General features: G+C 42.5%; 1 protein-coding gene across 2 annotated transcripts in view; it reads left to right on the top strand.

The window, feature by feature from the left end:
• The window catches only part of CHP1 (calcineurin like EF-hand protein 1), a 35,154-nt gene that overhangs the window by 1,596 nt on the left and 10,280 nt on the right, over positions 1–23,278 (top strand). For both annotated transcript variants that reach the window (XM_073348736.2, XM_073348735.2), the window contains exon 2: positions 8,685–8,757. In XM_073348736.2, coding sequence (XP_073204837.1) covers positions 8,685–8,757 — 73 coding nt within the window. The remainder of the gene's footprint in view (positions 1–8,684; positions 8,758–23,278) is intronic.

Below are 23,278 nucleotides of genomic sequence, written 5' to 3'. Positions count from 1 at the left end.
AGATGCGAAGGGAGAAGAAGACAACCGTCAATCTACTTTTGTATTTACCAAAATATAAATTGATGGGGTACTTTCTGGTAGTCATTGGAGAGCTGGCTTATTGCATGTTTCTGGTTTTCATTGTTTCCAGCTACTAAACTGCTTTAAAAAAGGCTAAAAATACAGTAAATGCCTTCCTAGTATTACTTTGCAGTTGAAGTGATTGCATAGTTGCATTAGGGATGTGTTATGATTGCAAGTAAGAGGGGCTGTTGAAAGCACCATGTATGCAAGAGAGGTGATCCATGAGACTTGCGGATGTGGTCAACAACAGGAAAGTTTGCAAATCCTTGTACTATGAATGCAGATGGAACATTTTAAGAACTGTTATAGTAAAACTGTGCTCTGTATAACCTACCTCATCCTCTAGTTGTTGAACACTGCCTTTCCATAAATACAGAATCTGGGCAAAATAGGAGTGGGGTCACTAATCGTCCATGTATTAGTAAATGAAACTGTCTCGGTAAAATTGAGTGTGTTGTGGACTAGACATGATTGTTGCAGCTCTGAGAACCACAATCGTTCACTTTCCCTAGAATTAAGAAATCACTTTTTTTTTACTTCCAGGATTTCATTTGTCTTTTGTATAGTCTTGCTGCTTCAGCCCCTGCAAAGAATTAAGATCTTTCCAAATTAAATGTTTCCCTACCTCTTGTTTTTTGCCTTTATGAGAATATTGTATCTCTTCCAGAAAGATGGATTTCCACCACATACATATTCCTGATACAAGTAGATTGAGTATGTAGACTATTTCCATGCTCGTTGGATTCATCAACAGCCATGGATCTTTATTACCTGTAGCCCCCTGCACACTGTCAGCCGGAATTTGCTCTGCCCAGCTGATCATTGCATGTGTATTCAGACATCTCTTACTAAAAAGAGGAAACTTAAAAACAAGCAAAGGTTTAACTTAAACTGTTGGCCTCTAGATAATCTGAATGTTAACTAGTCCCAGTACCACTAGCAAATATTCGGGAATGATTTTCCGACAGGCCCCTGATACTTGGTGCATTATGCTGTTATTATTTCAGCTAATATTGGAGAATCATTACTCAGCAATGGGCCTGGTTTATGAACATTTAGAACAGGAGTGGCCAACATGTGCCTCCTTGTATAGGCACAGACTCTGGGGCTGGAGCTACAGGTGCCAACTTTCAGTGTGCCAGGGGGTGCTCACTGCTCAACTCCTGGCTCTACCATAAGCCCTGCCCCCACTCCACCCCTTCCTGAGCCTGCCATGCCCTTGCTCCTTCTCCTGCCCCTCCCCAGCACCTCCTGCATGCCAGGAACTGGGAGATGCTGTTTGGCAGGGCTGCCGGTGGGTGGGAGGTATTTGGGGGGAGGGGCTACTGCCGTATTATTGTGGCTCTTTGGCAATGTACATTTGGTAAATTCTGGCTCCTTCTTAGGCTCAGGTTGGCTACCCCGATTTAGAGTATGTGTAGAGACTGAGTATTTAAGTGACAGCATTGGTACTAGGAGAGTTCCTGCCCTGATTACCCTTAAATGCTTCACTTAACTTTTTTTAGTGTGAGACTTATATTTGTGGTTTGCAACTTAAATTTCAGATTCTGGTTTTTGAGGTCTGAGTTAAAATATTTATTTTTAGGATTTAATTTTTGTTTAAGGATTTATAAAACAAAACTCTGCTGTCAGTGAATTAATTTAAATGATTCATGTCTGTATGGACTGTAAAGGCTATTATGTTTTTTCTCACTTCAGTAATCTTTAACTTTTCTAGTGTTTTAATTTTAGACTAGAAGCTTGTTCTGCTCTACCTTGTGTAGTCTGCACAGTGGATGGAAAATTCCACCATTAGGTTAGCACCTTACTCTCCCTTTCCACCGGTATAAATGTCTACGCAAGTAAAAGGCAGTTGAAAAGCAGATCAGAAAGTACCTGGAACAAAGTTTGGTGGAAAAACAGTTAGTATTGCTGTGACTGTGGGTCATTCTGAAGGATCTGTAACATCCACCAATTCTTAGAAGCTTGGTGCTCCTGATACTTCCTCTGCTAAATAGTTAAAGTGAACCCAGCTAAAGCAAAAAGAAAAGGAGTACTCGTGGCACCTTAGAGACTAACAAATTTATTAATGTTAGTCTCTAAGGTGCCACGAGTACTCCTTTTCTTTTTGCGGATATAGACAAACATGGCTGCTACTCTGAAACCAGCTAAAGCAGAACATCATGTTGTCACTAAATGTCCAACTTGAGAAATGGTAACACTGTTAATTACTCTGAGGACTCTATACTCGTCTGTCTCCATTTTACTAAACTGTATTTTCTCCAGTTTCTGTTGGATAGGAGGAAGTAAATGAAAAGGGCATTTGGTTTAAACATTAAGTCTATTGGTGGATACTTGCCTGTGGAGTTCTCTCAATTGTGGGTGACCTTTGTCTTTCCCACCACTGAAAGTGGACCCCTTACAGGCAATGCAAAGCCACAGCTGACAGTATTAATAGCTACACAGTACTTCATATTAGCCTTTGTACCTGGAGTGGATAGAAAAGATCTTTGTGGCAGAATGCTTTTTATTTTTTCCCAAATTGAATTTAAAATTTAGGTTCAAGTTTTAGATTTTCATACTTAAATTCTGTGCTGACAGTCTGAGATTCATTTTGTGCATAATAGTAATTCTGCGATACCTGTATAGTTAAGGCTTTCAAGAAGGAAAATGGGTTAAATGTTCCTTAAAACCCAGCTATCTGACAAGTAATCATCAGTAGATTCTTGTGTAACCACAGTAACTTCTGAACTTTTGCTCCCTGAATTCCTTAGTCCAAGGTAGTGTAGTACCATGCTAAGATCTTACATGGCATTTTACAGTCCTGCTCCTCCTTTTCCTCCCCCTTAGTTTGCTGTGATCAACTTAGAAATTTGCTTGGAACTTTGTTTCAAGACCATCTTAAGAACCGCCCCCTGAAGTGCACATTTCAGTAGCCAGTGTAAGAAATAGGGGAGAAGTCTGGAATGATGCCAGGTTTGGAAAATGTTGCTTGTTGATATTTGGTTTTTACAGGTCCTTGAATAGACATAGGAATGTTACAGTACTTGAAGTTTTAGGTCACACCCTTTTCCCCTTATGCTGAAGTAATGCACCTAAACATTTAGAGTATACCTCTACAATAGAATATTTGTTGACCTGCCTGTGACCTGTCTCTGAATTTTTTGATCATATAATTATCTTGTTTCATGACTAGTCAGATTACTATTGATCTGTCCCCTTCCTTTGTGTCTGTGCGGTGGGAGGGGATTACAGACCAAGTTAGGTGTGTATGCACAAGATCACAAAAGAGAACTAATCAGGAAAACTCATTTCAAATGAATATCTGTTACACGGAAAACATAAGTTCTCAAAATGCACTTTTATTTGATGATGATACATCTGTACTATAAGGCTCTTAAAAGCATGTGATTCAGAAATATTAAATGTAAGTGCACCAAAAGGATTATTGTAGTAGTCCCAATCAGGGTGTTTAAAAGCAGTTTGCAGGCTACAAGGGGGAGGGGGGGAGATTTCCCTGAAGAGAGTGCAAGAGTTTGTAGATATGTGTAAAATTTAATTTTTAATAGAAAAGTTCAAGTGGATTCTTGATTGCAAGGAGCTTTCCAAACATGAAACAAATGTAAACGTATGCAAGTGATAGCATACAGTGGGGCACTGTAAGTGCTTAATGGAAAAACCAAGACACAGTTTCTACCCCAAGCATGTACAATTTAAATTTTACAAGTGATCTTATGAATAAGGATGACTAAAGTAGGGAATGTTATCATCCTGAGGCTGCAGATTGCTCAAGGGCTGCTGCTGCTTGGTAAAGCTAAAATCAAAGTGAAATTAACACAATTTGAATCAGTTTCACTGTTGCCTTTCAGAATTTTGTGGATAGTAATGAAAATGCCAAGAATCTTGTCATTCTCACGCTGCCATTCGAGAATGCTGAGGACAGCCGAGTTGAGCACTGCAGATTTTTATGGGGGAGCATAGGTAAGGCTCTTTTAGTCGCAGGTATTTTTAGTAAGTCATGAACAGGTCACAGGCAGTAAACAAAAATTTACGTCCCTGTGACCAGTCCATAATTTGTACTGCATACCCCTGACTAAAACTTGGGATGGGGGGATGTGGGGGAGGCAGGATCCCTGCTAGTACCGGGGGGGGCGGGGCAGACTCCCTACCTGGCTCCTCACAGCTTCCCCCCAGGTGGTGGTGTGGCCAGGTGGCTCCATGCACTGCCTCCATCTCAAGTGCTGGCTCTGCCAGATGGCTCTGTGGCCAATGGGAGCTGCAGGGGCAGTGTCTGTGTGTGGAGGCAGCAGGCGGAGCTAGGAGCTGAGGAAAGGGACATGTCACCCCTTTCCAGGAGACCCCCAAGGTAAACGTCGCCTAGAGCCCTTACCCCCTACTGTGCCTGAGCCCCCTCTCACACCCAAACTCCTGCTGCTGCTGGGGCGCAGGGGGACGCAGTGGCTGAAAACTGCCCCAGCCGCGGCTGGTGCAGCTGGCCCAGGGGCTGCCTGAGCAGCCTAGGCTAGCCCAGGGCCAGCCGCACTGGCCACTGCAGAAGTCACAGAAAGTCACAGAATCCGTGACCTCCATGACAAACTCACAGCCTTAAGCATCGGTGCTGACTGATGCATCTGATGAAGTGAGCTGTAGCTCACGAAAGCTCATGCTCAAATAAATTGGTTAGTCTCTAAGGTGCCACAAGTACTCCTTTTCTTGGTGCTGACTCTGTGGGTGCTCAACAGCTGGAGCACCCATGGAAAAAAAATAGTGGGTGCTCAGCACCCACCCGCTTATCAGCTACTCACCTTCTCCCTGCAGCGCCTCCCACCCATTGGTGATCCACTATTTAGTGGCATTCAGGAGGTGCTGGTGGGGGAGGGGAGGAACAGGGATGGAAAGAGGCTGGGTGGGGGCAGACTGGGGGTGGGAGCTTATGAAGGGGTGGGGCCTAGGGTGGAGCAGGGGTCGAGCCCCCTTCAGGAACTCAGAAAGTTGGTGCCTCTGTGGGGAGGGCCAAAAAGAGAAGTTAAGAGAGGAACGTATTAGCAGAGCCCTGAATTGCTTCCCCGTTGCAGCAGTCATGAGATTCTCAATGGGGAGAAGACAATGCCCTCTCTAGTAGCAAGGGCACAGTTTTCAAATTTATCAAGCTTCTACTAGTTGGGAGGTGATCCAAAAGATGGAATACCTGATCATTGTTCAGAGATGATACTTGAGTAGAAATCCTGGCACCTTCCTCCTTTCCAGTGGCTTCCAATTCTGGACACTGGCCTAGACTTAGATGGTAGTGCATCCCTCTTTCCCTATCACTTAACTCTACTCAAAAGTATGCATCTGGTAAATATTTGAAGCTCTGGGACCTATCGGCTGCGTCTATAATACAATGAACTTCAATCTTTGAAAGACCAGAGCCAATTTGCTATGTGCTTGCATTATTTGGAATTGTCATTGCCCAACCCATGCTAAGACACAAGGTTGTCAAGGAAGCATTGAGCAAAGTACTGTTGGCAGCCCATCCTAGAGAAAGGAACAGCAGAGTTTAAACAAATAACTTAGTGAAAGAACAAGCCTGATAAAAGAATTCAGTTATTGTGTCCCAGTCATACAGACTTGATACCTGCTGTGCAACCTATTCAGGTAAGAATAAACCTTTGCAATTAATCCTATTTATCAGCTCTTGAAACAACTGAGTTGGCATGGTACCAAATTAGTGCACTAAGGCCTGGTCTACACTACAGAGTCGGGTTGACATAAGCGTCTAAACCAGTGATACTCAGACTGAGGTTTGGGAGCCGTAAGTATCTCTTTAATGTGTGTCATGAAGCTTTTTGCAGCACATGATAAAACAGTTAACTAATCAGGATGCTTTGACCAAGTATTCTACAATTGGTCAACATTGTAAGTCATTTTGCTGTGGGAATAAGATGTATATAAAAACAATAGTAAATGAAAAAATGAATTCACACTATTGTGGCTCTCTTGGGTAATGTTGTTTGTTAATTTGGCTCCTGTAAACCACTGAGATCTGAGTATCACTAGTCTACAATAAAATGTAGCTCCCACTGATGTAACTCGCCCAGTACACTGACTTAACTCCACCTCCAAAAGGCATAGCCCTTAAGTTGATGTGGTTAGGTCAATGCAGTGTCAGTGTAGACACTGCATTGCTGGCAGCAACTGTTGCTGCTTATCAGAAACCATTGCACTGATTTAACTGCCTGCGTGGGGCATTGTGAAAGTGGTCTTGGTGAGGACGCACTGTTAACTGCACAAAATTCTGTTACGTGTGCGCTTTAGGGTAGTGGTGGGCAACCTGCAGCCCGTCAGGGTAATCTGCTGGCGGGCTGCAAGAGTTTGTTTACACTGACCATCTGTAGGCACAGCCGCCCACAGCTCCCAGTGGCTACAGTTGGCCGTTCCTGGCCAATGGAAGCTGCAGGAAGCGGCATGGGCTGCAGGGACGTGCTGGCTGACGCTTCCCGCAGCTCCCATTGGCTGGGAACCGTGAATCACAGCCATTTGGAGCTGCGGGTGGCCATGCCTGCGGATGGTCAACGTAAACTGTCTTGTGGCCTGCCAGCAAATTACCTGACGGGCTGTGTGCAGGGTGCCCACCACTGCTCTAGGGGCACCCACCTTTACCCAGTTCCTAGTGTTCAAGGTGTACTCTTTGCAGGTTTTCAGGACCTTTTACCAGTGAAAGAGCTTTACACAGTAATATCCTTATCCTCTATTTATTAACAATTACCAAGCTAAATACACATGCTAAGCACACAATGCTATGCTCACCAATCCTGACTTTCCCTGTTAGCCAGGCAGACTTTCCCTGTTAGCCACACAAGGCCAGTCTCATCTGGATTCTGGTTGCTGCATGTCATGATCGGTCGTGCAGAGGATTCTTAGCAGCTCTGATCTTAGGCTGTGTCTGAGAGGTGAGTTCTTCTTCCAGGTCTTTCCTCCTCCTCCTCCTTCTGTTCCCTTTGCTGGTCTCCTTCTTGGACCCCAGTTTATATAGTGAAACTTGAGTCCTGCTTAGCTATACCTTTAGCAATATTTTAGTAAAATAATTGGTTAACAGTTCTTTAACCAATTCTAACCTATTGTGTAAAAATTCTTTAACCAATCATACCCCATCACCTTAATTGATTTACACCTAGCAAAATTAATTATGTAACAGACAGAAACAATGGAAGAACCAGACCGAGATCATACACACAATAGAGAAGTGGGGACCATAAAGACAAAACTATCCTTAGAGCACACCGCCAACACAAGAAGTGTAGCATGGATGTGTAAAACCAATTGAATTATTGTGGTGGCTGTATGTCAACATAAGTAGCTTCACTTAATTTTGTAGTGTACAGTTGCCCTTAATGTCACTTCTATAACTAAGTCTTGTAGAGGGCTGTAGACTAAACAACATCAGGATTTAGGAAACCCCTGCTCTAGGTTTGTATTAAATTGGTACACATCTGAAATACCTAACAAGGCCTGAGCCATACTGCCAGTGCAGACCTGCCTGTTGACTTCGGGGATCAGGACTCCAGAATCCACAGAAAGAACTCCCTCACTAGAGTCTTTGTAAGATGTTAGACAGTGTCTTCGGCAGCACCATATCAGTTGTTGCCTCCAAAACCTGGGCTGATTTGAATAGTTTGTTTTGAATTTGGCATTTCTACCACTAACTGTAGACTTGTTGGGTATGTAATGTTTGTCTTGTCTGCATGTGGGATCCCTTGAACTTTCTGATCTGAAAGCTTTATTGCTCTGCTCTCTCAAAACTGAGCTCCTTTGCGTGATCTGTCTTTAATTTAATTTGAATGGGTCGTGGAGATGGAAACAAGTACAGCAAGGAACCCTGGAAACTAGTTGCATTCAGATTCAGGCAGACTTTTGCAGGAGGAGGCAAGTAGGTTTGATGTATTCTTCGCTGCCCTTTTTTCCCTTGCATGCTCAGCTAGCTTTCTAGAGGAACTGCCCTAGCTGTAAGCCAGATTTTAAAATGTTTTGCTCATCAGAATATGGCAGAGATAAGAAGAGCTTTGGTTTGTTTAGCAATACAGAATATGCTATTGAAGGATATTCACATTGTATGAATTTAGAATGAATTTGAAAGCAAATTACAAGTGTAATCTGTATCAATGTAATTTTTATAAAAATGCAGTTTCCACTCTTCAAACCTGAGTGGAGATTTGAGAAGGGGTTGATACAGTGAACATAACTGACTTTTGGGGCATGAAAGGCTTTTGATTATGGATTCTGACAATTTAGGGGTGGAGAGACATATTGGGGTTGAACTTGGCTATCATTAAATATTTAGCCTCAAAAATGTAAACTAAGCAGATTGCCAGGGTTGAAAACTTCTCGGTGATATTTTTGTTAAAGACCACAAACTAACTGATTCCACTTAAAGAAGTACAGCACTGGCCTCTACTCTTCTGACTTCATGGGAGAACCCCAGAATTATTCCCTGCTACCTGGGGAGGTGGGAACGGGCAGTGCGGCTCAGACTTCTGACAAGTTTGCCAGTGCTTTAGTATTTTCATCTGTCTGTTTGCAGATGACTGGTTCAGTATACTGAACCAATCTGGAGATGGGGTTATTGTTTAACTGACTTGTCTAATTTTCCTTTTTCCCTCCAGTTTCCCACAGTCAGATCACTCGTCTGTACAGTCGGTTCACCAGCCTAGACAAAGGAGAGAATGGGACTCTTAGGTAGGTACTTTCTACCACTCATCTTGTGATAATCCAAGTTAGTTATGATGGTTAACGTAATAAGATTTTGAACACAGATCTTCCCACCTGATAAATCAGGAGTCTTCTTTCTACTGACCTAAAATGAACTTCTTAAAATAAAGCAGTTTTTAAATTTATATATTAAATGTTTATAAAGCAGTTAGGTATTTGGAGAGCAACAGACAGTTACAATTAAAGCACAATAAACCAGACTGTTTTAAAATGCATATAAAAATCAATGTCAGCAAAAATCTGACATCTTAAAAAATTATACCAAAAGGTAAGCTTGACAAGCCAGGTAACTGGTTGGTCAAATAATGTCAGATATTCCAGGAAGAATGCCCTGATATTGGTGATGGCCTACCTTTTTGATTTCATTATGGTACTTTTTGTTAGCAAGCCTACTTAAATGTCTTGATCACTTACTTACTACATGCTGTTGGGGAAAAAGGTGAACTAATAGAAAGTTGAGTATTTTGGTTGTCTGGAATTTTCTCAAACATTGTATGTTATTTATTTGAATACCAAGCCTTCAGTGTACATGTGCTTTGTAAACCACCGTTAAACAAGTTTAAAGGTACCATCCCTGCTCCTGAGTTTAAAATCTGATCTAAACTGACTAGATGCACAGAAATTAACTCAGAAGGGAGCTGAGGAGGGAGGAAGGGTTCAGTCACTAAACCTCTTTCCCAAAACCAAGAAAATCTGCACAGCCATTAAGCCTCTTCCTTCTCAAATGCATCACAACTATTAACTCTTCCACCCTCATTAAGCAAACAACTCTGCATTAAATGACTATGTAAATAAACATCCAGTTCCCTCCCTCCACAAATATGCCATTTCTAATCCTCATGTTCCACCTGTGACCCCAGCTAGACCTTGCTGATCATATTAAAAGCTCTGTGCTAGTGAGGGGAGTAGAGAGATCCCTCCTGCTCTTTTTCCTTCTGCTGCTGCTTGAGTCAATTTTTCTGACTTAAATAACCTAGTTAAGTAACTTTGTAATTAGGCATAAATGTCTATCCATGGCTATGCACACTAGAGACCATAAAGCCTTACTTTTTTGTTACTTTTCTAATAAACTAATTTAAAATATTTGACCACGTTTGACAGAACTGATGATATTTGATCAATGTTTGACTCAGTCAGTTAACCAATTGTTTTTTGACCAGTTAAATGCCCAACCCTACCAAAAGGCTTCTTCCTCCAAACCAATTTTCATAGCTACCACTTTGATCTCCCTCAAATACTTAAGACCCACCTCTGCCCATGTTAATGGCCTAATGGCAGTGGGACAAGTAACCTGTTGCTAAGTCACTAATATCTCTTGTTCACTTACTTTTAAAAAAGCATCCCAATTAATATATGTAACCTTGTATTTGGCCACCCTTGTTATCCCTCTACCTTACCTCCCCTCTGCAGCTGTTTTCTACGCTCAGCTGAGTCTTGACCACTTAGATTGTAAGCTCTCTGGAGCAGGGACTGTTTTTGTTTAAATACCTAACCCAAATGGGGGGAGGAGGTTCTCTAGGCTCTAATGTTTGTAAAACACTGTGCACACCTATGATGCTGTGTGGATTTTCTTTTTCCTACAGAAATTATTCACATTGCATCTCTGTGTAGCTAAAGAGTTCATAAGAGTTCAGTTGCGTTTTTCTTAAACACCTTTTAAAACATAATTAGGCTTAAAGTATTGCTTCCGCAAAGCCTCAGCAAGACTTCTTTCTTCAACACAAATATCTGCAGCACAAGAACTCACAAAATGGCAGCTTCCATAGTTGTATCTTCCATATATTGTGAGTTTTGAAACTTTCTGCCACTTACTCAATGCTCTTAGACAGATTTGGGGTCAAGAAATGCTAAACTTTTAGCTAAAATATTTTGCTATTGGGCTGTCAAGCAATTAAAATTAATTGTAATGAATCACACTGTTAAACAATAGAATACCATTTAAATATTTTTGGATGTAGTCTACATTATCAGATATATTGATTTGAATTACAACACAGAATAGTGCAGTGCACACTTTATATTTTTGATTACAAATATTTGCACTGTAAAAATAAGGTTTTTTCAATTCACTTAATACAAGTACTGTAGTGCAGTCTCTTTATCATGAAAGGAACTTACAAATGTAGAATTTTTTTAAAAAAAACAAAAACAAAACCCACCCTGCATTCAAAAATAAAACAATGTGAAACTTTAAAGCCTGCAAGTCCACTCTGTCCTATTTCTTGTTCACAGTGTCACCTAAAAGCGAGAACTGGTGTTCGCATAGCACAATTGTAGCCAGTGTTGCAAGATATTTACATGCCTTATGTCCCTTCATGTTTCAACCACCATTCCAGAGGACATGCATCCATGCTGATGACTGGTTCTGCTCAATAACAATTCAAAGCAGTACAAACCAATACATGTTCATTTTCATCAGCTGAGTCAGATGCCACCAGCAGAAGGTTGATTTTCTTTTTTGGTGGTCTGGGTTCCGTAGTTTCTGCATTGGAGTGTTGCTCTTTGAAGACTTCTGAAAGCAAGCTCCACACCTCATCCCTCTCAGATTTTGGAAGACACTTCAGATTCTTAACCTTGGGTTGAGTGCTGTAGCTATCTTTAGAAATCTCACATTGGTACCTTCTTTGCATTTTGTCAAATCTGCAATGAAAGTGTTTGTAAAATGAACAACATATGCTGGGGAGTCATCATCTGAGACTACTATAACATGAAATATATGTCAGAATGTGGGTAAAATAGAGCCAGAGATGTACAATTCTCCCCCAAGGAGTTCAGTCACAAATTTAATTAACGCATTATTTTTTAACAAGCGTCATCAGCATGGAAGCATGTCCTCTGGAATGGTGGCTGAAGCATGAAGGGGCATATGAATGTTTATCATATCTGGTACGTAAATACCTTGCAATGCCGGCTACAAAAGTCCCATGCGAATGCTTGTTCTCACTTTCTCTCTTTTAAATAAGAAGTTGGCAGCATTATCTCCCGTAAATGTAAACAGACTTGTTTTACGGATTGGCTGAACAAGAAATTGGACTGAGTGGACTTGTAGGCTCTAAAGTTTTGCATTGTTTTTGAGTGCAGTTTTGTAACTATCTATATTTGTAAGTTTCTCTTTCACGATAAAGAGAATGCACTACAGTACTTGTATGAGGTGAATTTAAAAATACTGTTTTGCATTGTAAAAACAACAAATATTTGTAATAAAATAAAGTAAACAGTGTATACTTTATTCTCTTGTAATTGAAATCAATATATTTGAAAATGTAGAAAAACATTCAAAAATACTTAATAAATTTCAATTGGTATTCTATTGTTTTACAGTGATTTTAAAAATGAGATGAATTGCAATTAATTTTGAGTTAATTGCGTAAGTTAAATGCAATTAATTGACAGCCCTACTTTGCTGCCATTCTTTTTCTTCTCTATAGAAGGTGCAAAAGATGTTATAAAAGGTTTTCTTTTGCCTGTTTACATTAAATTGAGGTCTTTTATGAAATTCTGTGGAGAACTGATAGTATAGCATAAGGTAAATCATGCAAGTGAGAACCTGACTGAGACAGAATTGCTTTATTGTTCAGATTGCTTTAAAGCTCTAACACCTGCTGAACTTAGTTGAGATTCTTCTAAATATTCATTGTCCCCAGGGCCATCTAAGCTCAGAGGAAGCTGTAAGTGGAAGATCTAGCTATGGAAGCTGCTGTTTTGTGTGGCCATCATGCTGCAGATATTAGTGTTGAAGAAAAATCTTCCTGAGGGAAACCTATTTTTAAACCAAAAGATGTTTTAAAAGTGATTTCAGAAAGCTGCAACTGACTTAAGAACTTTTCTAGCTACATGGGGTTACAATGCAAATATACAGGCTGAGCCATGAAAGAAATCTCTCAGAAAAATACAAGACCAGACTTAACATTCCTGATACTTATAAGATTTAAACAAAAAAATGTTCAAGCCTTATTACAAGGACACAAATACAAACCCATATTTTCTTTGTAAGTCACCTCGAACTTTTATCAATACTTATCACAAAAGTTGTTCCATGATACCAGCTTTGCAGCTGCTTCTGTGACTAAAAGGATTGTTTGTATTGCTGCTGAGTCACAGGCTATTGTCTTGGTGACGCCTAGTTAACTTGATACTATTTTGATCTGCAAATCATTTACTTGTTCATTTGCACGTTTTAAATGTATTTTCTATACTTTGCTCAATAAAAGAACAAACAGGAGCGTGGGAGCCAAGTATCTGGGGCATGGGGGGCTTTGAATGTTGTTCTTAAAAGTAATTGTTCATATCTAAAGGGTGCAGGGTGTGTTTTTTTCATAGTTTGTCTTGTGTACAACTTTCAAATGAGAACTACAAAAATAAAGTGAAAACTGAGTTAAGCACTGTGTTCCAATCAACCAGGCCATGGAGAGTTTGGCACAGAAAAGTTTGAAGTTGATTCTTCACAAAACTTTCCGCTCTGACATTTTGTTACTTCCTGGTTTTCTAAATATATATTCACAAACAGAAATTTAAACTTGTTTTAATTACATAAATGCAGTGTCTTGGTCTTTACTGTTAACTTCTTTGGGGGTTGTTGAACTGTGTTATTAATACTTGTCCATCTACTGAAGTAATTTGGGATTTGAGTTCTGTTCACATTTGCTACCCTTGCATTTTGATGTCTCTTGCAAATCTGATCTACTGAATTCACAATGAGGAAACATGTAACAGAGGAGTCAGCCATGCAAAGTGTGAAGAGTTGATTAGGGTTTGTTTAGCCAAATAAATCTCAGGAAACGCAGCCTTGGAATGGGCTACAATGGCAAGCATCACTCCTTGAAATCTGTGGGTACATCTACACAGCAAAAGCTAGCCTATTCACACTAGCTTGAATGCAGCTAGCACAGGTAATAGGTCCATTGGCACCCTGACAGCAGCATTATCTTGCTTTGTAGACTCCCTCCTCAGGCCCTACACTACCAGCACTCCCAGCTGTTTTCAAGACACCACTGACTTCCTGAGGAAACTATAATCCATCGGTGATCTTCCTGAAAACACCATCCTAGCTACTTCTTCTATATTGGAGAATTGAACTGTTAGGTACAAAGAGTTCAGTATGCCCACTAGTCACATTGATTCAGTTAAAAAAAAATTGCACTCTTATTATGTTTCCACACTATCACCATATTAAACAAATGGCAAAGCACTGGGTACAGTTCTTGATACAGTTCACAAACAGTACATTCTGGAGAACTTTTCACTGGCCTTGTGAGAAAGTGAGAGGACAAGTTGAATCACTTCAAGAAGTCTGTGTCCACACAAACCAATTCAGGTTGAAACATCACCAGTTCTCTGAACTGGTGAGAGCAAGCTATTCCAGGCTATTCAAAGCGTGCGTGCGCGCACACACAGTGTTGGGGACAATTTCCTTGTGTAAGTGCTGGAGGAACCAGCTAGGAGCCATGCTCCTCTTGACCTGCTGCTCTCAAACAGGGAAGAATTGGTAGGTGAAGTAGAAGTGGGTGGCAACTTGGGTAGCAGTGACCATGAGATGGTAGAGTTCAGCATCCTGACAAAAGGAAGAAAGGAGAGCAGCAGAATACAGATCCTGGACTTCAGAAAAGCAGACTTTGACTCCCTCGGAACTGATGGGCAGGATCCCCCGAGAGGCTAATATGAGGAGGGGAAAGGAGTCCAGGAAAGCCGGCTGTATTTTAAAGAAGCCTTATTGAGAGTGCAGGAACAAACCATACCGATGTGCAGAAAGAATACCAAATATGGCAGGCAACCAGCTGGGCTTAACAGAAATCTTCAGTGAGCTTAAACACAAAAAGGAATCTTCCAAGAAGTGGAAACTTGAACAGATGACTAGGGAAGAGTATAAAAAAATTGCTTGAGCATGCAGGGGTGTAATCAGGAAGGCCAAAGCACAACTGGAGTTGCAGCTACCAAGGGATATAAAGGGTAACAAGAAGGGTTTCTACAGGTATGTTAGCAACAAGGAGGTGGTCAGGGAAAGTGTGGGGCCCTTACTAGGTTACCCCCTCCATTCAGTAACAGTGGAAAAAGCTGGAGTACTCAATGTTTTTGTTTTGTGTTTTTTTTGTTTTTTTTTGTTGCCTCAGTCTTCACAAGCAAGGTCAGCTCCCAGACTGCTGCACTGGGTAGCACAGTCTGGGGAGGAGGTGAGCGGCCCTCAGTGGTGAAAGAATAGGTTAAGGACTATTTAGAAAAGCTGGACATGCACAAGTTCATGGGGCCAGATCTAATGCATCCAAGGGTGTTGAGGGAGTTGGCTGATGTGATTGTAGAGCCTTTGGCAATTATCTTTGAAAACCCATGGTGATCAGGAAAGGTCCCGGACAACTGGAAAAAGGCAAATATAGTGCCCATCTTTAAAAAAGGGAAGAAAGAGAACCTAGGGAACTACAGACCAGTCAGCCTCACCTGAGTCTCTAGAAAAATCATGGAGCAGGTCCTCAAGGAATCCATTTTGAAGCACTTGGAGGAGAGGAAGGTGATCAGGAATGGTCGACATGGATTCACCAAGGGCAAGTCATGCCTGACCAACCTGACTGCCGTCTATGATGAGATGACTGGCTCTGTGGATATGGGGAAAGCAGTGGACGTGATTGTCTTGACTTTGTCAAAGCTTTTGACATGGTATCCCACAGTATTCTTGCCAGCAAGTTAAAGTATGGATTGGATGAATGGACTAAAGGTGGATTGAAATTTGACTAGGTCGTCTGGCTCAACTGGTAGTGACCAATGGCTCAATGTCTATTTGGCAGCCAGTATCAAGCAGAGTACCCCCAGGGATCTGCCCTGGGGCTGTTTTTGTTCAACATCTTCATTAATGATCTGGATGATGGGATGGATTGCACCCTCACATGTCTACGGAGGACACTAAGCTGGGGAGAGTGGTTGATATGCTGGAGGGTAGGGTTAGGGTCCCGAGTGAACTAGACAAATTGGAAGATTGGGCCAAAAGAAATCTGAGGTTCAACAAGGACAAGTGCAGAGTCCTACACTTAAGATTGAAGAATCCCATGCACTGCTACAGGCTGGGGACCGATTGGCTAAATGGCATTTCTGCAGAAAGGGACCTGGGGATTATAGTGGACGAGAAGCTGGAGGAGTCAGCAGTGTGCCCTTGTTGCCAAGAAGGCTAACTGCATATTGGGCTGTATTAGTAGGAGCATTGCCAGCAGATCAAGGGAAGCGATTATTCAGCACTGGTGAGGACACATCTGAAGTACTGCGTCCAGTTTTGGGCCCCACACTACAGAAAGGATTTGGACAAATCAGAGCGTCCAGCAGAGGGCAATGAAAATGATTAGGGGTCTGGGACATATGATTTATGAGGAGAGGCTGAGAGAACTGGGCTTACTTAATCTGCAAAAGAGAAGAGTGAGGGGGGATTTGATAGCAGCCTTCAACTACCTGAAGTGGGGTTCCAAAGAGGATGGAGTAAAGCTGTTCTCAGTGGTGGCAAATGACAGAACAAGGAGTAATGGTCTCAAGCTGCAGTGGGGAAGATCTAGGTTAGAATCCTAGAATATCAGGGTTGGAAGGGACCTCAGGAGGTCATCTAGTCCAACCCCCTGCTCAAAGAAGGACCAATCCCCAATTAAATCATCCCAGCCAGGGCTTTGTCAAGCCTGACCTTAAAAACTTCTAAGGAAGGAGATTCTACCACCTCTCTAGGTAACGCATTCCAGTGTTTCACCACCCTCCTAGTGAAAAGTTTTTCCTAATATCCAACCTAAACCTCCCCCACTGCAACTTGAGACCATTACTCCTTGTCCTGTCATTTTCTACCACTGAGAATAGTATAGAACCATCCTCTCTGGAACCACCTCTCAGGTAGTTGAAAGCAGCTATCAAATCCCCCCCTCATTCTTCTCTTCCACAGACTAAACAATCCCAGTTCCCTCAGCCTCTCCTCATAAGTCATGTGTTCCAGACCCCTAATCATTTTTGTTGCCCTTCGCTGGACTCTCTCCAATTTATCCACATCCTTCTTGTAGTGTGGGGCCCAAAACTGGACATAGTACTCCAGATGAGGCATCACCAATGTTGAATAGAGGGGAACGATCACATCCCTCGATCTGCTCGCTATGCCCCTACTTATACATCCCAAAATGCCATTGGCCTTCTTGGCAACAAGGGCACACTGCTGACTCATATCCAGCTTCTCGTCCACTGTCACCCCTAGGTCCTTTTCCGCAGAACTGCTGCCTAGCCATTCGGTCCCTAGTCTGTAGCTGTGCATTGGGCTCTTCCATGCTAAGTGCAGGACCCTGCACTTATCCTTATTGAACCTCATCAGATTTCTTTTGGCCCAAAGGTTGGATATTAAGAAACTATTTCACTAAACGGGTGGTGAAGCACTGGAATGGGTTACCTAGGGAAGTGGTGGAACCTCCATCCTTAAGTTTTTAAGGCCCAGCTTGATAAAAGCCTTGGCTGGGATGATTTAGTTCGTGCTGGCCCTGCTTTGAGCAGGGGGTTGGACCAGATGACCTCCCGAGGTCTCTTCCAACCCTAATCTTCTATGATTCTATGAAATTGGTTGGAGTGTGTATGTGTGTGGACATGTGTTTCACACGTACTAGGGGGAAGAGGGGTTCTAATTTTATCTAAAATAAATTTACTGTTTTTTCGTGCTCTGATGCAAATACCACATCTAGAATATAAGTATGGCCATACTGGATGAGACCAATGGTATCCAGTCTTTTGATAATGGCCAGTGCTAGATGATTCAGAGGAAATGAACAGAACAGGGCAATTACTGTGTGATTCTTCCTTCCCCAGGGCATGGGCTTGCATCCCTGGCCATCTTTGCTAATAGCCATTGGTGGACCTATCCTGCAGGAATTTATCTAATTTTTTTTTTAACCCAGTTATACTTTCGACCTTCAACATCCCCTGGCCATGAATTCTAGCTGACTGCGTTGTGTGAAGTATTTGTTTTAAACTTGCTGCCTGTTACTTTAATTGGGTGACCCCCTAGTTCTTGTGTTGTAAAGAGTAAATAACACTTCCTATTCACTTTCTCCACACCATTCGTGATTTTATAGACCTCTATCATATCCCCTCTTAGTCATCTTTTTTCCCTAAGATGAACAGTCCCAGTTCTTTAATCTCTCATATATGGAAGCTGTTCCATACCCCCAGTTACCTTTGTTGCCTTTCGTTATACTTTTTTCAGTTCAAACCTCTTTTTTGAGATGGGTTGACCAAAACTGCGTGGAGTATTCAAGGTGTGGGTGTGCCATGGATTTGTACAGTGGCATTATGATATTTTGCCTTTATCATCTAACCCAGTTGTGGGCAAACTTTTTGGCCAGAGGGCCACATCTGGGTGGGAAAATTGCATGCACGACCATGAATTTAGGGCTGGGGCAGGGGGTTGGGTGCAGGAGGTGGTGTGGGAGGGGGTGCGATGTGCAGGAAACAGCTCAGGGCAGGGGGTTGGGGTGCGGCAGGGGGCTCAGGACAGGGTGCAGAGTGCGGGAGGGGACCAGGGTGCGGGCTCCAGCCCGTCACCGCTTACATGGAGCGGTGACGGGGTGGCAGCAGCACGCAGTGAGGCTAAGGCAGGCCCCGGCCCCACACCCGAAGCAGCTAGCACCATGTCCCTGGAGGAGGGGAGGGCAGAGGGCTCTGTGCGCTGCCCTCGCCTGCAGGTACCTCCCCTGAAGCTCCCATTGGCCACAGTTCCCCATTCCTGGCCATTGGGAGCTGCAAGGGGGGGTGGTGCATTACTAAGAAGACTGCCTAATCATACTTGACTTGCCAGAGATTATGCTCCTTTTTTTCTTCAAATTTTTAAAGGATGTCCTTTTGTCTTTAACCACCTCTTACTTTGTTTATCCATGATGGCATTTTTTGACCCTCATACTACAGATTTTTTGTTGGTTTTAAATTTGGGGGTTTACGTATAGTTGGAGCCTGAGTATTTTTAGAAAAGTTTCCATGCAGCTTGCAGGCATTTTACTTCTGTGATTATTCCTTTTAATGTCTGTTTAACTAGCCACCTCAATGTTATGTAGTTCCCCTGTTTGAAGTTAAACACTACTGTGGTGGGTTTCTTTGGTATTTTCCCTCTTCAAGGATGTTGCATTTAATTACATTATGGTCACAATTACTGAATGGTTCAGCTATAGTTACTTCTTGGACCAAATCCTGCGAGTCACTTAGTCCTAAGTCAAAATTCCCTCTCCCTTCATGGCTTCTAGGACTAGCTTCTCCAAGAATCACTCATTAATGGTGTGTATAAATTTTTGTCTCTGTATCAGTACTGAGGTGACATGTTCCCATTCAATATGGGAACAGCTGAAATCCCCCATTAGAGAGGCTACAAAAACAGAAAACCCAGTAATCTCCCTGAGCATTTCACCTTCACCATCCTGGTCAGGTGGGCTGTAGTGTATCCTACTGCTAGTCTTATTATTCAAGCATGGAATTTCTATCTATAGAGATTCTGCAGTAGTGTATGAGTCACTTTTTTTTTTTCGAGTCACTCAATTTTTTTTACTATGTTTGATTCTATGCTTGCTTTTGCGTATAGTGCCACTCCCATCTCACCTGACTCATTTACACATTTAATCTCCTTTGTATTTTTCTGCTTTTTCTGTTTTTCATTTCCTCTCTACCCGTTTCTCTTCTAATTCTTTCTTCCACTACTGACACATGTTTCCCAGTTCTCTGGCCTGGTCTACACAGGGAAACTTCCCCCAAAGTTTGTGTGTTTGTAACCAGCATAGACGAAGCTTTGCTCTCCTTGCCAGTTTTCTCCTCCCTTTATTTCACTTATTTCTCTCTCCACTTCTCCAGTAGTTCCTCCCTTTCCCATTTCCTCACTTTTGGGAACGGTCTTCCATTTATCTACTCCCACAGCTGTCACATTCTCTCTTCAGTTCTTTCCTCAGTTCTATACAGTGCTGCTCCCTCTCTTGTCAGACATCGGGGAACAGCACTATGTGTGACCACCTAGTCAAGGAAGACCAAACATAAGAGCAGTAGTGGGTGAAAGAATGAGTGGCCAGCAATGGCCCTGCAGATGCTTGGGACAAGGCAATGAGATGGGTGTGTCCCCCATGTTGGGCTCTTGTGTTCCCTTCAGAAGACACATCCCACAGCTTAGAAATGCATAGCCTACCTAGAAGCTACTAATTGTTTGCAGCAGAAACTCTTGTTTAGTACTGAAAAATGTCATGGATGCTCTTTATTATGCAGACTAACCAATTTGCAGTTAAAGATCATAGGCAAAACAACCTTTAAGCAAGGTTATAGTAGAAAAAGGTTCCTGGAAAGTCTCATTGGGAGAAGCCTGCTGCTATGGCCCCATGAATAAGGAAGAAATAGAACATCCGATTTCCTGTAGGCTCCGGCCTCAGCCAGGTGAAGTAGGTCCCTAATGACTCTGAGGGGCCTTGGGTGTATAAAATGAGGTACAACTTGCCTTTCTGCATTCAGTTATTTTTATGGCTGTTACAGCTATTCCAATTATAATACCTACCCCATAATGTCCCCTTAATGAGCAAAAATAGAAGTGAATTTAAAACCTAGGGGTTACTTGTAGTTAATTGTTAAACTCTTACCATAAACCAGGCACAACATGAGGCTGAAATGTTGAATGTAAATTCTCTGAAGCTGAAATTTAACAAGCAAGGAATCTGACATTATGTCAATGGAAAATTCTAGACAGGATGTGGGAGTAGTTGATTTCAGTGGCTTGTATACATTAGTAGGGACCTACCAAATTCACACCCATGAAAAATGCATCACAGACCATGAAATCTGGTCTTTTGTGTGCTTTTACCATATACTATACAGATTTCATGGGGGAGACCAGCTTTTCTCAAATTGGGGGTCCTGACCCAAAAAAGTTGAAGGGGGGGGTCACAACGTTATTTTAGGAGCGGTGCAATATTGCCACTCTTACTACGACACTGTCTTCAGAGCTGGGCGGAGAGCAGCAGCTGTTGGCCAGGCACCCAGCCTGAAGGCAGCGCCCGCAGCAGCAGTGCAGAAGTAAGGGTAACAGTACTGCAACCCCCCTAAAATAACCTTGTGACCCTCCGCCTTGCCACTCCAGCTCCTTTTCGGGTCAAGACCACTACAATTACAACACCACGACATTTCAGATTTAAATAACTGAAATCATAAAATTTGATTTTTAAAATCCTATGATTGTGAAATTGACCAAACTGGACTGTGAATTTGGTAGGGCCTTACACATCGGAATTTGAGCCAAAGCACTGTAGTTAAAATGGCTTTTATCCCAGTGTAGATGCTTCACCGCATCTTGGCTTCACAGCATCTGTGTGCTGTGCCCCTTGTCTATTTCAAATACAACCATATTGAGGGGGTTGAGTTACAACATGGCTATCTATTTTTGATGTATAGGTGCGTCTTAATCATGTCTCTGAAGCATAACACAGGCATGGGCATGCACAGGGCAGTAGCATTGTTCAGAGACAGTTAAAAAAAATTGGCCATTTCCCCACTGTACTCTAAGATCACACTGTTTTAACCATGTTATGACAAATATACTATAATTGGGACCAGTGTCCTCTCTTTTTTACATACATGTGTGGAATGAATTTTATGTGCACCCAGTATGGAGGCAGTGTGTGACACATCGTCTCCATATTGGTGCACATAACAAAATTCATGAGGTGGGGCCGAGGGGTTTGGAATGTAGGAGGGGACTCTGGGCTGGGACAGAGGGTTGAAGTGTGGGGGGGATGAGGGCTCTGGCTGGGGGTGCGGGCTCTGGGGTGGGGCTGGGGATGAGGGGTTTGGAGTGTGGGAGGGGGCTCGGGTCTGGGGAAGAGGATTGGGGTGCAGGCACGGGTGAGGCCAGGGATGAGGGGTTTGGGGTGCAGGCTGCCCTGGGGCTGCACGGGGGAGAGAGGACTCTCCTTCCCTCCCTCCCCCCCAGCCCTCTCCTGCCACAGCAGCTCGGGGCCGGGGGAGAGGCGCCTCTCCCTGGCTGCAGCAGCTCGGGCAGGCCTGGCCTGAGCCAAGGGTTGGGAGGGGCTCCTCTCCCCTGCCACGGCAGATCCATGCTGGGGGAGAGGCACCTGCACGACCGCACAGCTTAGAGGGAACTTAGATTGGGACCCCAGCAATAGTTACACTACAACTGGGTCCTCAAGTATAGCAACAGCAGGAGAAATTTTAAAACTAGACTGGAAGAGCACTAGAGAACATTGTGGGGAGCAGTTCCCACTGACAGTAGGTGAGACTAGACTCCATAGGTCTCTTTCTGTCTAATATTTATAGTTCTGTGAAGTGGTAGCTCACAATTGTCTCCAGAATGTCCTCATGTTCAGATTCCTGCATTACTAGGCCTGGTGCTTAGAAAAGCTTGAACTGACTGTCATCTGTATCACCACTTCATTTGCTTAAGACAGTTTTCAAAAGCAACTAGTTCTTGGGTGCCCAACTTGAGACCTTTTAGTTGAATTTCAGAAGGGCTGAGTGCCCAGAGCTCCTGTTGATTTCAAGTGGAATTGTCGGTGTTTAGTATTTCTGCAAATCTGGCACAAGGTCACAAATTGGGCACCCAACAAGGAAGAGTTTGAAATTGCTTCTTGGCGAAAATGTGTTTAAACTTTCAACCAGCATTTTAGTACATCTTGGCCTCTACCACTAATTAATGCGTTAATACCTTTCCAGCCACAGGCCTAAATGAATAAGGAAGTCTAGTACCAATTACCAACTGTTATACTGGTTGAACTTTTTTTACAAACATAGCAGTATAACTATAAAGGTGCTTTACTGTTGCTTATTTTGCATTCTTAATTTGAATAAGCTATACAAGTACAAACTCTTTTATACTAATGTAACTTTGTTTACCAGTGTAGTTTTTAAGCAGCACAGGTATTTCATAGAATCCTAGAATATCAGGGTTGGAAGGGACCTCAGGAGGTCATCTAGTCCAACCCCCTGCTCAAAGCAGGACCAATCCCCAATTAAATCAACCCAGCCAGGGCTTTGTCAAGCCTGACCTTATTTAGTTTCGATGGGTGCCTATAGAAAACTGCTAGTGTTCTAAAGCAGGGAACGCTTCCTGTTTGAAACAAGCTCAAATTTCATTTCCACAGCATTATTTAAATATCTTGATCAGACAACAAAGGGTCCAGACAGAAAGAAATTAAAACCTGAAAATTGATTAGTGGCTTTTGGTGATATCAAGACTGTGATACATCGCTCCAGATGAACTAATCTAAAATTCCTTCCAACTCAAGTGACTCTGTTGCTAAACAAATTTACTTTAGTTGTTACTTGCTTTTCATTATGTTGCTTTCTTTTCCTGTAGTTGCATATTGTCCAATCATTCTAGAGGGATAACTAACTAAAATTGTTTGGTAGATTTTCTTGCATAAATTGGTATTCACTGTATCTGAGAAGTGCTATTAACTTGATAAATTAGCACTATTATAGGCATGTAATGTAATACAAACTCAGCACTATTCTCCTTGTCTTG

This window comes from Lepidochelys kempii, chromosome 6, assembly GCF_965140285.1.
Source record: "Lepidochelys kempii isolate rLepKem1 chromosome 6, rLepKem1.hap1, whole genome shotgun sequence".
NCBI lineage: Eukaryota > Metazoa > Chordata > Testudines > Cheloniidae > Lepidochelys > Lepidochelys kempii.
The sequence above is the reverse complement of the archived record's forward strand: the minus strand, read 5'-3'. Positions and strand labels throughout refer to the sequence as shown.